Source organism: Panicum virgatum, chromosome 3N (genome assembly GCF_016808335.1).
Source record: "Panicum virgatum strain AP13 chromosome 3N, P.virgatum_v5, whole genome shotgun sequence".
Taxonomy (NCBI): Eukaryota; Viridiplantae; Streptophyta; class Magnoliopsida; order Poales; family Poaceae; genus Panicum; species Panicum virgatum.
In genome coordinates, this window is record NC_053147.1 from 6,019,089 (window position 1) to 6,033,596 (window position 14,508).

A 14,508-nucleotide genomic window follows, 5' to 3' on the forward strand; every position below is an offset into this window, starting at 1 on the left:
AAGTGCGAGATGTACTGCTTCATGGCTTCTTCCTCTAGCTTCTGGATCTCCTTCTACTTCTCCTCTCTGATCTTCTTCTGGATGTCATCAAGAGCCTTCTGTTGTTCGGCCGAAAGTTGCTGAACAGTCAGCCTTTGGATGTTGGCGGCATCAACATCGCTAGGTTTAGGAATTTTACTGGCCATGGCAGCCGATTGATTCTTTCTTTTCCCCAGCGGAGTCGCCAAAAAGTATGTTGACGCCTTTCAGGATCAACACACGAACACACTCGAACGTGCGGCGCGAAGAGGCAGCTCGCTGCAGTGCCTCCTGCGTAGACCGATCAGACCGGTCCCTTGGAGCGGTCAGACCGGTCGCCGCCGGCAGATCGGTGATGAAGCCTACGAACGTTAGCCTGGGAAGACCCGTCGGGGCAGGCGCACGTAGGATTGTTCTAGGGTCGGCAGGCCACCTAGAACGCCCTCAATCGACATAGAGACGACGGAGGAACAGTAAATAGTAGATTGGAAAAGCTAGGGCAAGAAAATAGTAAAAAAATAAAAGTTGTATTGATTTGATCGATTGGATACCCTAATCGGCCGTGACCCTTTATATTTATAGGGTGAGGTGGACTTATCCCGCAAGAAATCCTATTACAGATCTAAATCTATAAAGAGTTCTAGTTGTATTCGGATTCCAGATCAGACCGGTCAGTGTTGGCAGACCGGCTACATGGTCCAGACCGGTCAGACCGCTCTCAAGCACCGGTCAGACCGGTCTGTTCGACCAGTGTCAATTTTGATCGTCAACACCATTAACTCACCATAGTGATTTCTAGTAATTGACAGGTTATAGTGACTCTGGTCCCACACCATTAACTCACCATAGTTCAGCAGCAAGGAAAAGAATTTAAATCCATGAAATTGCATCTATCTCAAACTAAAAATGAGTAATTCTTCCTTCCTCGTCGTCTCGTCATTCGCCATGTTCGGGTGGGAAAAAAGCCAGCTCCAGCGGCTGCCGCCGGTTCCTTTTCCATGCTCCTTCAAAGTGCTGCTAAAATTGGGACTATTCACTTCTTGCTGCTGGGTTTTGCTATTTTAATTCCTTACCTGATAGAATATGATATTGGGTGGGAAATTCCCTGATGCTCTAATCTATCTTCCATAAGGAAAATTTACGGGATTGTTTTAGTTTTTCTTTTTCTTTTTCTTTTCTTTTGTCTGTTCACTTGCAGTGGTATATTATGCTCAGGAGATGCTTGCTGTTTCTTTAGGTTGAAGAACCTGTTGAGGTTTACCATGATAAGGAATTCAAAAACAGGAGATGGCACTTCCAATCCTACAACTTCACAGTGTCACTCGTCTGGGCTCCTTTCCTCATCAAATCTGATGTTTTTGAGAATGAGAATGGTGTATCGACCTCTGAAATCCAGCTCCACCTTGACATTCTTGATGCTAGCTGGACAAGTCAGTATGAGAGTTTTGATTATATTATTATTTCCGGCGGACAATGGTTTCTTAAGAGAGCAGTCTACTGGGAAAATGGTGCAGTAGTGGGCTGTCATTATTGTCAAAACAAGAACCTGATTGAACTTGGCTTTGAGCACCTGTATCGTAAGACTCTGCAAAAGGTTTTCAGCTTCATCATTTCATCAAAACACAAACCAGTTATATTCTTCAGGACCTGGTCGACAGATCACTTCGAGAATGGTGAGTGGTTCAATGGAGGATCTTGTAATAGGGTGGCGCCATACAAGAAGAGAGAGTACCGGGAGGGGTACAATGAACGTGTCATGAGGGGAACCGAACTTAAAGAGTTTAACAAGGCTGAAGCTACATTGAGAGGTTCTAGGGATTTGAAGAGACTGAAGCTCATGGATACTTACGGCCTCTCTTACTTGAGACCAGACGGCCATGTTGGGCCTTACCGAACACCCTATCCATTCGCAAAGGACAGAAAAAATGCTGTATCCGTTCAGAACGATTGTTTGCACTGGTGTGTGCCAGGGCCTATTGATGTGTGGAATGATCTTGTTATGAAGATGGCACTGGATTGATGAACTGTCTGGATTTTAGAGGTGTGTTCTTCGGTCATAATACCACGTTGTAGAGTTTACCGGATGCAGAATCAGGTTCCCGCCTGCATGGTACTTCACAGCATCAAAGTGGAGAGGACAAGGCAGTAAATTGCTTATACTGGTAAAAGTGTGTATGTTTTTGGTTTAAAGATACTGGTTTGTAGCAACAAATAGCTAAGTGGTTAACCCAGTATATGCGTATTTGCAATCTGCAAGATGTTTATGTTGTTTCCATGTTGTAAATTGGGCTTCTGCTGCCGGTTATTTTCAGTGGCCTTTTATGGAAGTAATCCTTGTTCTGGCAAAAACTTAGCAACTTAGCAATAATATAACAAGAGCATGTTCTGGCATGCAACAGTTAACCAGAAACATCTTTTCAGGTCATACTAGCAATTTCAGAAACACAAGGTTTTTTTCCCCATCATAACAAGGTAATGACGACAATATAATTGTTGCATAACAACATCCCCCTTACCCCCCCCCCCCCCCCCCCCTGTTCAGCTAAAAAAGAACAGATTGTTTTCTTGGATCACGGTGTGGTGCAGCACAACCAAAAGAAAAGGGAAATCTATCAACCCGAGACGAACGTAGGACTAGAAGAAGCGCCACTTGCTGCTGGTGTTGTTGATTTCCTTGATCCGGTCCTCGAGCTCCCGGATGAGCGCGTCCCTGTCCTCCTGCGCGTCCAGCGCGCGCCGGAGCTCCTCCACCTGCGCCTCGTGCCGCTCCGCCGCCGCCCGCAGCTCCGCCTCCGCCGCGTCGGCGCGCGCCTCCGCCTCCCGCCGCTTCGCCTCGGCCGCCTCCCGCGCGCCGCTCGCCTCCGCCAGCGCGCTCTCCAGCGCCCGCACCTCCGCCGTCAGGTTCTTGACCTCCTCCTTCTCAGCCGCCTTGGCCGCCCAGTCGTCGAGCAGCCTGCGGTGCAGCGCCGCCGCCTTGCTCTTCTCCCCCTTCTCCGCGTCAGCCGACGGGTCGTCCGCCCTAGTTGCGTGTGCGTGTGCGTGGGCGCCGAGGACGGCCAGCACCGATGACCAACACGACGCCATGGCGACCGGCCCCCTCTTCTTCGCCGGCTTGCACCGGCCGGCGACGCCTAATAGAACGGAAACTCTGTTTCGTGTTACGTGCACACAGGGGCTCCATGATCGAGTATTATACCGGGAAATACGATTGCATACAAGGTGGAGTTCGAATTCCAACGCTAGTTCCATACGAAATACGTTCGACGAGCGACAAGGACTACCTTGCTGCTGCTACTACTACTACTGTACACAAGCTTATTACAACTCAGAGACGTGGTGGGCCGGTTCTAATTTTTGGACAGGACAGCTGACCCACTTAATACCTGTCATCATCGGTCAGCCCATTGGGCCTATGAAGCAATTTCTATTTTCCTTTCCTTTTTGCGTAACTTTTATTTGCGGGCCTTTTTAGGGCAGCCTTTAGTTGCGGTTAACCCAAATAATTTTTTTCAAGGGGAAACCTAAAGAATATCCGAGTGTTTTAGAATGCTTTCAATAGTTCAATGCACGAATTTTGATGGATACCACAGATTTGTGCTTTAGAGATAACGAATATGTGAGTGAACATACGAGATAAGGAATATCAAGTAATATGTAGTCTTATATCTGATTATTTTATTTATACCTTATTTATTATTAGATTATATTAGAGTTGAGTTACTTTACAAATGAGTTCTTGCAAATTGCATGCACTCTTGTTTGTAATTTCTATATTACATAGTTAAATTAAAGTTAATAAGCATCAGCGTAGCACCTGTGTTTCAAGCAGCTGTCCGTCGTCGACGCCCATTTTGACTGCGCAGTAGAAATTTCGAACCCCACATCGATCTCCAAGCTTGAATACTCCTGTGAGCTGGCACGTAATAATTGCATGCGTGACGCAGGCAATGATGCAAACATCACCTGGTACATCACCAGGCGAGCGCAACGCAACAATCTTCGTCGTGTTGTGCACACAGAACGAGATCGGCGAGCCCTTCTCGACCGGCTTCAAGAATCCAACAAGAACAGCAACTGCGCGAGCACTCCACTTCCACTCCAAGCTCTCGCCGCGCCGGTTGGGCAGCATAAACCGTGCACTCGCCCTGTGCGGTGGCGCACCACCTCACCTGCGCCTGCGCGCCATGGAGCGGAAGCCGCGCGTGCTGCTCCTGTGCAGCCCGTGCATGGGGCACCTCATCCCCTTCGTGGAGCTCGCGCGCCGCCTCGCGGCCGACCACGGCCTCGCCGCCACGCTCCTCTTCGCCTCGGCCACGTCCCCGCCCTCGGAGCAGTACCTCGCCGTGGCCGCCGCCGCCCCCGGCGCCGTCGACCTCGTCGCGCTGCCCGCGCCGCCGCCGGAGGGCGCGCTCCCACCCTCCGCGACCGAGCGCGAGCGCGCCGAGCACGCCGTCGCCTCCAACGTCCCGCGCGTCCGGGAGCTGGCGCGCGCGCTGGCCGCGGACGCGCCCCTCGCCGCGCTCGTGGTGGACATGGTCGCCGCGGGGGCGCGCGGCGTCGCGGCGGAGATGGGAGTCCCGCTCTACATGTTCTTCACCTCGCCGTGGATAACGCTGTCCCTGCTGCTGCACCTCCCCGGGATCGACGCCGCGCGCGCCGGGGAGCACCGGGACGCGGCGGAGCCGATCCGTCTTCCTGGCTGCGTGCCGATCCACGCTCACGAGCTGCCGGCTTCCATGCTCGCCGACCGGAGCAGCAGCACGTACGCCGGGTTATTGTCCATGGCCAAGGCTATCAAACAAGTCGACGGCATTCTCGTGAACACCTCCCGCGCGATTGAGCCCGCGGTGGGCGACGGCATGGACGGTCTGGAGCTGCCGGTCCACCCGGTCGGACCGCTGGTCTGGACCAGACCGGTCGGCGAGGACAGGGACCACGAGTGCATCAGATGGCTGGACCAGCAGCCACGTGGATCCGTGGTCTACGTGTCATTTGGCAGCGGTGGCACGCTTACATGGCAACAGACGGCTGAGCTGGCGCTTGGCCTGGAGCTCGTTCAGTGTAGATTCATTTGGGCCGTCAAGAGACCGCATCAAAGTTTGGCGAATGGAGCATTCTTCGGGACTCAGAACGGTGAGGACACTTCACTGGATTTCTTGCCCGAAGGATTCATGGAGAGGACGAGAGGGTTGGGGTTAGTGACGCGCTCCTGGGTCCCACAAACAGCTATACTAGGGCATCCTTCGGTCGGGTGCTTCGTGACGCACTGCGGGTGGAACTCAATGTTGGAGAGTGTTATCAATAGTGTGCCCATGGTAGCGTGGCCACTTTACGCTGAGCAAAACACTGAATGCTGCGATGATGGAGGTCCAGGTAGGGGTGGCGGTCCGAGCCAAGATCGGTGTGGATCGATTTATAAGCAAAGAAGAGGTTGCGAGCGCAATTCGACGTGCGATGGTAGGGGTGGAAGCTAAAAGGATGAGAAAGCGAGCGAGTGAACTTAGAGACAAATCAGTGCATGATTTGAGCAAGGATGGTTGTTCAACTCATGATTTAGCGCGAATTGCAGATGTGTGGAAATGCCCTAGTAGCAAATGATGAAAATTGGGTGGGTCATTATTCCCAATATTGAATCTACAACTGACCGTAAGTTTCACAACTCACGGTCGATGTGTCTCTCGCTGAAAATATCTCCACTCCCGCACTCCTCTCTCACTCGGCGGCGGCACGCGAGACGGCGGCGGCAGAGCGGCCCAGAGCCGAGGCGGACACGGCGGCGGGTGCTATGGCGGAGCGGCGGCCTGCAGTGGCGGTGGCTCCTGGCGCTCCCTCCCGGCGGACCCCTCCCCAACCTCCCTCCCGGCGCTCCCTGAGCTCCATTCGCGGAGGCCGCGGAGCTCCGCTCGCGGCGGCGCGGGACTCCGCGAGCGGCGCGGCAGCGCGCTCCCCGACGGCGGCGGCGACCTCCTCGGCGGCGGGGCCGGCGGCGGGAGGCGCGGCGGAGCTCGCCTCCAGCGCCGGCCCCGGCCAGATCCAGTTTTTTTTCTTCTTTTCATACAATTTTTTTAAAAAAATGTTACCTGAGTTTTTTGTTTTGGATGTACATTTTTGTTTCTTTTATTTGATAAATTTCTCTCTGTCAAATTTTTTCTCGTAAATTTTTTTTTATCTCACCAAATTTGTTTCTTGAATTTTTTTCCTACCCACCAAATTTTCACTTGAAAAATTATTTGTCTCATATAAAAAATGTTTGAATTTTTTTCTCAAAAAATGACAAAAAAGTTTCTAAAAACAGAAAAAAGTTGCGGTCGGAAAATCGACCGTACGGACCCCTTCCGTACGGTCGACTGTAAAATAGTCAGCCCCATCATTATTTGGTATTCCTCTTATCGATGACGTTTCTTTTTTTTTTTGCTAGATGATGTTTCTCATTGAAATGAAGCTACAGAACATTTCAGACGACACTGCAAGATTAGATAGAAGTCTTTCTTCTGAGTAATGTTCTTATAATGTGCTGAAGTAATACATTAGAGCTAGTGTTTTTAAAGTGGTACCGATGAAAAAAAGGGGCCCAATCGATCATAGAATGGCATAACATTCTCAAGGACATAAAACTCGGTATATTAATAAGTTGTTTGTTTGCAAGCGGGCTTTATGGGAGTACGATTGGGAAATCACTAGGTTGGGAGTTCGAACTCCCGGTTTGTGAAAAAAATCTCCTCACTTATCTAAGTGGGTGGGCACATGTACACATAGCACTCTACTTACACTTTCATTCTCGCTTAATGTAAAAGAGTTAACTCAAATGTGCTATGGTTGGGGACAAAGGCTTATAAAGTTATAAGTTGACACTACCCGTACTCAGCTAGCAGTGTGGTACTAAACTCGCGCATACTACGCTCATGGACCACTACTGGACCGAAACAAATGGGCCGAGTGTCACAGAAAGATGAGGTTGTTATTAGAGTATAGTTAGATGCGTGATGAAACTGTAGAGGGGGGGGGGGGGACGATGAGGAAAAGGGCAGGTGATCTTAAGGACAAAGCAGAGCGATGGCTCAGTTTTGCGGCGACCTGGAGCATTATTTGTTTGCAGATTTGCGGAAATCAGCTGATAGCTATGCCAATTGAGGAATATTATTGGGTGCATTTGCTTAATTATGGCGTTATTTGTTTGCACCACTTGGATTTGTTTCCTAGGATTTCTTGTTGCTGAAAAGTGGCTACGGAGAGAGTATTACTTAACATTATGTGCGCGCCAGACATGAAAGGCAATATTCAGCTTCATGGAATGTTTGATTTTGATCTACTTGCCTCCAGCTTTGCCTTTGCCAATGCTAAGCAGCTTCTTTGAGCTAACGGTCCAAATTAAACGAATCCCTTGCACTGGAGTGGACACACTACTAAGAAAGCACCCCTGAGTCCTCGCATGACTAACTGTTCTTTTTTGTCATGGTCTGATGATGATGCATGCATGCTGTGATGCTGAGTCCTCAAAGTCACCCCTAGAGATTTTTATTTTTGATATGCGTAGAATAACTTTTTCTAAAGTTTGTCCAGTACTAAGACTGGTGAGCTGAGGAGTGGGAAAAATGAGACCACGAGTGATCCTAGGATGCAAATTATTTCAGAATATAAGAAGCCAGCATGGCCATATCATGATCATCCGACGTCCAGTGGAGTCCTATTTCTTGTTTTTTTTTTCAGGAAAAAGTGTAGCTTGGAACCTTCCTTCAGCCCACACAAATGAGATGGACCTATCTAGTTGTTGCATTTTCTGCAACTATATTACCGTCATAATTTGTACTCCAGTCTCCTGTTTGCACGTCTTACAACCCTTTTTCAAGCGACCAATCAAACAATCAATGTCTCAGTCAATGTTATTATAAATAAACTACAATAGATGCTCCGGCAAACCAAGCCACCCAACAACAATGCACCACAGTCAAACATGAAAGATTTTATGATTCTTAGAGGCTTATAGCCTTATAGGCGGAATCTATTTGGCAGATGCCAGCCAAAATATGAAAGATTAAGACTTTCTCTGACTGCTTTCCGTTCGCGTATTTTTTCATATGAACAGAAAAGTAGGTGATTCTACCATGGTGGCTTGAGCAATATCTTTGCCTCCTGCTTTAAAAATTATTTGCTTCCTATAAATAGGCCAGCATTATTGTAAACAATGTATCGCTGAAACATTTTAGCTCCTCGCCTCCTGTGGCAAGGCTAGTGAAGACTTTAGACTTGAGAGCATAAGAATGGTTACTAGCATACGTGTGATACTTGGAATTGTCGGTATATATTTTTTTTGTTTACAACTACCTAATCAGTTCACTTCATTGTTCTCAATGGAAGGGTTTTCCCTGCTTACCTTGAAAGCAAATTAATTCAACTTTCTAACACTACCTTGGCTCTTTCTTGCAGGATGTGCAGTCTGTATGCTTCTCTATTCAGCACCAATGTACATGATTGCATCCTTAACTAATATGATCATAAACACAGCATGCCATACTACTTACTGTTGTATTGTTTTCACTTTGTTTTCCAGATTGACATTTAAAAGAGTAATCAAGGAGGCTAGTGTAGGCGAATTCTCATGCATACCGTATATCCTGACTCTGTTCAGCTGCCTCACATATAGCTGGTATGGTTTTCCAATTGTTAGTTCTGGGTGGAAGAACTTGACAGTTTTCCTCAACTCAATAGGAGTACTCTTTGAAATATCATTCATCAGCATATACCTATGGTTTGCACCAAAAGAAAAAAAGGTAAGTCGTTTCTAAAGAACTCAATATTGCTCCTTAAGGTAGCTGAATGTTAATGTCTGTCAAGCTTCTCTAGTCAGTTCCACTATCATACTTGATATGGTAAGATCAAATCAGTAGGACATCAGAAGACCTAAACTGTAAAATGCAGAAGCAAATGGCTCCCCCCACACCCAAAAAAAAACAATACAGTTGCCACACGATATGCCAGTATACAGTTCATTTCAAACTTCAAAGCAAATCAATTCCTTCATGCAGCAACATGTAAGCAATTATTGAGGCCATGATGCGATTCCTCAATCTTCATGTTTAATTAGCCCTGCTAAAATGGATGTCATGTTGATTTTGTGGATGTGTGAATATTATTGAAACTTGGCTACCGAAAGGCAGCAACACAACAAATGTTAAATTGGAAGGTCTTTCTTTCTCTGAATTTACAAAAACCATATCACATATTCTTTTACAACACACACACAATACATAACAAATATCCAAACTTTGTTTTTCATTTATTCTTTAAAAATAAATATATAATGATGCTATTACATTAGTTTTGTCTAGGTAAGCATACTTCGAAGTTTCATGCTTGTTAGCATGGAGTTTTTGAAAGTACCAAACTATGCCTAAAAAAGGATTCAGTATTCATAAGCTGACCAAGAATCCTTACTAATTTGCAGAAGCTCGTTATCCTAATCGTATCTCTGTTTCTGGCTATCTTCGCCATGACCATATTAATCTCATGCTTTATAATCCACACCCACCACATGTCCACATACGCAAGGTATTTGTTGGAAGTATTGGTGTATTGTCTGCCATGCTGATGTACGGCTCCCCCCTTGTTGCTGTGGTGAGTACTATTAGTTATAGCAGCTCCAGAAACATGGACTGAGATCTAAACAATTACAGGCATCATCACAAAATCATGCATATGATCTAAGATTGAAAAAAATGTATGAAACTTTATAAATATTTTATAAAATACATATGATCCATAAGATGTATGCAACAACTCTATAAATACTTTCCATATACTAAATTACTACATAAAAATGCATTAATATAGACAAGGAAAAAACTAGAAGAACATAGTTTCTGGTGATGCACTTGATGCTTTTTTTTGTCATTTTTTGACACATTATCTAACGATTTAACCTTTTTTGCAATCCCACAATTGCAGAAACGAGTTGTGAGGACGAGAAGTGTGGAGTTCATGCCTTTCTACTTGTCATTGTTTTCCTTCCTAACCAGTTTAATCTGGATGGTATATGGACTCCTAGGCAGGGATCCCTATATTACGGTTGGTAACTTCATATGCAATCTCATCAAATGAGGAAAAAAACCTAATAAAAGTAGGGCCCTCCCGTGCTGCTCTATCAAAACGAACTTCATATGCAATATGGACTTAAAAATGGAATAAAAACATATTATCATGTCACTCATGTGCCTTCATTTGGTACAACTGCATTATTTTACTAATCTACCTATTTTCTCCTGAAGTCGCCAAGCTGTGTTGGGTGTGCAACAGGCATCCTTCAGTTGGTTGTCTACTGTATTTACAGCAGAAGCAAGGAAAGACCCAAGACGCAAAACAATATGGGAAATGATATGGAAGTGGCAACCGGTTGTAAAGACACGACAGAACGTAAGCCTTAACATGGAACAAGTATACCCTCTTTTCCCCAGAAGCGCCATTGCTGTATACCTAACATGTGAGGGAACATTATGGTGCCATTTGGAGTTTTGGATATTCATTTGTTTGTTGTATATCATGCAGCTAAATTGTCCTAGGAAATCATTCAGAGAAGCCATGAGGTCAGGACGTCCCATAGTCAGCCATAAGCTGAATGCAAATAATGTCCACAATAAATCTAGAAGTTGGATCCAGATAAAAACTGGAGTCCATCCATGTAACTACTCTAAGATACACATTGACAAAGTGGATCGGTTCCAGATCATTTCAAAAGCTAGCAATCATTGGCTGCCCTAAGAAGTTGAGACATGTCATAAACTGCAAGTTGACGATTGACTCCTAACCTCAAGACTTTTTGTGTCTATTAAGCTGAGTTGATCAAAATAATGTAATATCCATGGTCAGATTTCTATCAGAACTCAAGGAAATAGTCTTCATATTAAGTTCATACTGTGCAGGATCTCTTCTTGACAGCAGCTTCAAAATTCCAATGGCATTATCCATCCAACTGATTGCCTCTCTGGTCACCTTGTACAAGATATCTTTTGATCAGCAAAATGCAGAAGAGATCAGTTTGGTAGCTTTAACATGCACTTAATTATCTGCTACCTTCTAATGTGAGCAATGGCATTAAATGCCCAACAAGGAAAGCAAAACGCAAGCAAAAAGCTGACTCACGAAATTGATTTGACTCAGTGAATGGGAATAAATAAACATATAATAAGATTAAAGTTGAAACACTGACACCAGCTGCTCACCAAAATAAAGCATGACATACCAGGAATCCTCAGCTTAGTTAGTGGACAGTGTCCAAGTTCATATGAGTGAAGAAGATAATAGATGCAGAGCTTTTACAAGGATAAAGTAAACTAACATTTGTGATGTAATAAGAATCAAGTAACACACACAATTACAATATAGCCAACCAAAGAATATTAGATCATATTTTTCTTCGAGCAATGTAATATGAACTCTCAGCAGCACGAGTTCAAAAGAACACAAACAATATTGAAAGGACACCATGAGTTCCAAAGGCTGCAAAGAGAGCAAAACAGAGAGTTGACATTTTCGACAGCACAATACTTCCATGATGGAATAAACTATTTATCTGCTCAATTCTAACAAGCAAATACTTCTATACTGAGTTACCTAATTGTGTGAATTCATATTTAATAGTTTACATTGACAAACGAACTCCTGGGTAACAATAACAGCATAGTCCCAGTCAGTAACACTGATATATTCATGATATGCAGATAGCCAGCCAAGAAAGAAATATCAGTGAATTTGAAAATGCTAGATAATTTCTAGCATGTGATCATGTAACATCAAAAGAACATGTAATGGATGAAGACTGAAATCAGAACTAGCATCTTGCACTAAAGGATTACATTAACATATTAGTTTTATACGAAGCCAAAGATTAAGGTCTTGTACCATGAGGTGTTATAAGGAAAATATACAAGATGGCTAGGTACAGATCTCACTGAAGGAGTTCTGGACAAACTGCGAAATCGCTTTAACAGCTTCCATTTCAGCATCATGTTGATTTAGCCCTCTAGACTCTAGGTATTTTTTGCCGATCTTAAAAGAGTGGTCACCACCATCAATAACATGTAGTTCATTCTTGCAGGTCATCTTCTTGCGAGTGGACTCAAGTCTATCTAAGGGGCACAAGCCATCTTTACTTCCCTGGTAACAAAAGTAAAATGAGAAACACAATTTACTATGTTTCACTTTACAATATCAGAAAAAAGATCAAGAAAAATTACATTACCTGAACAAACATTGTTGGAACCTTCAGCTGTAATAGTGTCTCATCTCTCACTGCTCCATTCACTCCCTAAGTTGAATAAAGCACAATGAGATGAAAATAAGATTGATTCCTCAAAATTGTAATTTAATGGTGACCAGTACAGGTTTCTGGCTATAGGAGTGAGAAATTGCAAACAACGTGATGTCAGGTTCCCAGGACAGTCAGGAGCGGAAAACAAGCATGTTCAGAGAGGAACAAAAGGAGAAATTTGTAGTCTCATCTCCAGGAAAGGAATGGCCGTATTGATAACCACTCATAGTAAAACGTCAATTCATAAAGCTACAACATAGTGGGTGCAAAAGCAAGCACTTAAAAGACACGGCAACCATCATCCGTCACAATCAAGCTACAAAGGGAATAGAATCCATTTCTTATCTGGACATCAGTTTAAGAGTACCCAGTAGACGATAATATTCAGGTACAAGGCAACCAAAAAAGCAATGTGCAGACCAGCTAGACAGTGGCAGGATAGGAACCTTCAAAGGGTAACCCAAGCATACAACAGCAGAAACATCAATGTCATCGGAGCTTGCCACCATGCAGCTGACCCTGAGAATGTTGATACACCATTGTCAAATACTCATATCAGAACTCAGAAGAACATTTAGCGTTGGAGGATAACAGTCTACAAGCATTCAAATGTTGAACCAAGCAAAGAAGACACATATTTGTCCACTGAAAATTACCTCGATCCCATGGACTTCCCCATCAAAATAAGAGGATGTCCCTGATACTTGGCGGCAGCATCCTTCACGACGCCCAGGTGATGATCAATAAGCTTCTCTGCCTTTGGCGGCGCCCTGCGCTTCCCACCTGACATATCTGCAAGTTAACATTGTCTTGCCACCACTTAGCTCTTGCTGACAAATTTTGATCCAACGAAATGACAGGCCAAGGATAACGAATTAGCAACTACTTTACTGAATAAACTAACATGGGTAGTCAAAGGTCACCACTTCGACAGCATCCAGGGCGTCCTGCACCATCTCCTTCCAACTAGCACAACCAATCCGGTTTAGCACATCATGTTGCAAGTCTCAGGGGAGACGAATGTTTTACCAAGAATGTATCTGGAGATCCGATTGGCCGCTTGAGCGAGAGTCAGAGTCAGAGACAACTTACTGGACCATCCAATCGGAGGAGGAGGGGGCACCGGCGCCGTGGGCAAAGACGACCACCGGCTGACGTTTAGGCGTCCGAAGGGGAGGAGCTGGCGCCGTCGCCGGCAAGCTCTGATCCGCGCGGCGGCGCTTGGGAGCCATGAGGAACGGTGATTGAGGGCGGAACAAACCCTAGTCTGGGATTGGGGCGCGGGGGAACGGAAATGGATTGGCTCTCTTTGGTTCTCTCAGTAGTACAGTACAGGTAGTAAAATTTTGATTAATAATTAGAGGTACTAAATAAAATAAAGTCAGTTTATAAAATTAACTCCACAACTCCTGCGTTACTCTGTGAGACGAATCTAATGAGGCATTTGATCGTACGATTAAAAATTGGTTACTATAGCATTATTGTAGCCAATTATCAATTAATTACCGTCATTAGATTCGTCGCGATCCATAAAAAAGTTTTACAAATAAACTCCATTTAGTACTTCATGCATGCAAAATTCTTTGTAGCGCGAGTAGCGCGGAGAAAACCAAACAGAGCTATGAGCGCGGGAAACTCCTCTTGCTTCCCGCCCTTCCACGGTCGGCCAGGGCGTCAGGACTCTGGAGGCAGCCGGCACTTCGGTATAGGTAAAATGGCAGATTTCTTGAGATTTTTGTTTATTTCCTAGTATTTTCCTTAACCTACTTTAATTAATATTTTAGAATGAACCATGAGGCTCTAACTTTATAAACACTCCTTTTCACCATGACCATGACGTCACAGACCTTAAAGTTTTTATTTTTATTTTCAAACTAGCTATCAATAGGTAAAAGTCTTTTTCGCAAAAAAATAGGTAAAAGTCTTAAAAACAAATTATGTATGGCTGTTTCGCAAAAAAATTATATATTTATGAATAATGCCATTAAATCAAGCAAAATATGCCCAGATAATTTTTAAAGTATAAATGGAAAAAATATTTCCATTAAGCTTTCCATTTGAATAATTTGTTTTGGGATAGATCTACGAACCTCCAATTTAGGCCCATGGGTAACAAGCGGCGGCTGGCCCACGAGTGGGGATCACGGTGGGCCATGGCCGAAAACCGTGTACATCTGACAGATACCTAT

General features: G+C 44.8%; 2 protein-coding genes, 1 long non-coding RNA gene and 1 pseudogene across 7 annotated transcripts; 3 read left to right on the forward strand and 1 right to left on the reverse strand.

Moving 5' to 3' along the window:
- Nucleotides 1-963: 963 nt before the first annotated feature.
- LOC120667484 (protein trichome birefringence-like 26) lies at nt 964-2,367 on the forward strand. Its single transcript, XM_039947550.1, has 2 exons — nt 964-1,029; nt 1,256-2,367. The coding sequence occupies exons 1-2, from the start codon at nt 964-966 to the stop codon at nt 2,036-2,038; spliced, it is 849 nt and encodes a 282-aa protein (XP_039803484.1). The 3' UTR covers nt 2,039-2,367.
- Nucleotides 2,368-4,057: 1,690 nt separating this feature from the next.
- LOC120663947 lies at nt 4,058-5,677 on the forward strand (annotated as a pseudogene).
- Nucleotides 5,678-8,346: 2,669 nt separating this feature from the next.
- On the forward strand, nt 8,347-10,122 carry LOC120663949. The gene is made up of 2 exons (XR_005670670.1): nt 8,347-8,479; nt 8,567-10,122. It is a non-coding gene; the product is annotated as an uncharacterized LOC120663949 (long non-coding RNA).
- Nucleotides 8,447-13,630, reverse strand: LOC120663948 (KAT8 regulatory NSL complex subunit 3-like). Of its 5 annotated transcripts, none has more exons than XM_039942901.1 (9): nt 13,412-13,630; nt 13,224-13,285; nt 12,976-13,111; nt 12,766-12,838; nt 12,251-12,316; nt 11,911-12,165; nt 10,925-11,001; nt 9,451-9,625; nt 8,447-8,759 (listed from the first exon to the last, which is right to left on the reverse strand). In XM_039942901.1, the coding sequence occupies exons 1-6, from the start codon at nt 13,549-13,551 to the stop codon at nt 11,944-11,946; spliced, it is 699 nt and encodes a 232-aa protein (XP_039798835.1). In that variant the 5' UTR covers nt 13,552-13,630; the 3' UTR covers nt 8,447-8,759; nt 9,451-9,625; nt 10,925-11,001; nt 11,911-11,943. The 5 variants fall into 5 exon arrangements, with proteins under 5 accessions (XP_039798835.1, XP_039798836.1, XP_039798834.1 ...); XM_039942902.1 differs by having other exon boundaries at nt 9,451-9,675; XM_039942900.1 differs by having other exon boundaries at nt 10,818-11,001; nt 13,412-13,629.
- Between the last annotated feature and the right edge of the window lie 878 nt (nt 13,631-14,508).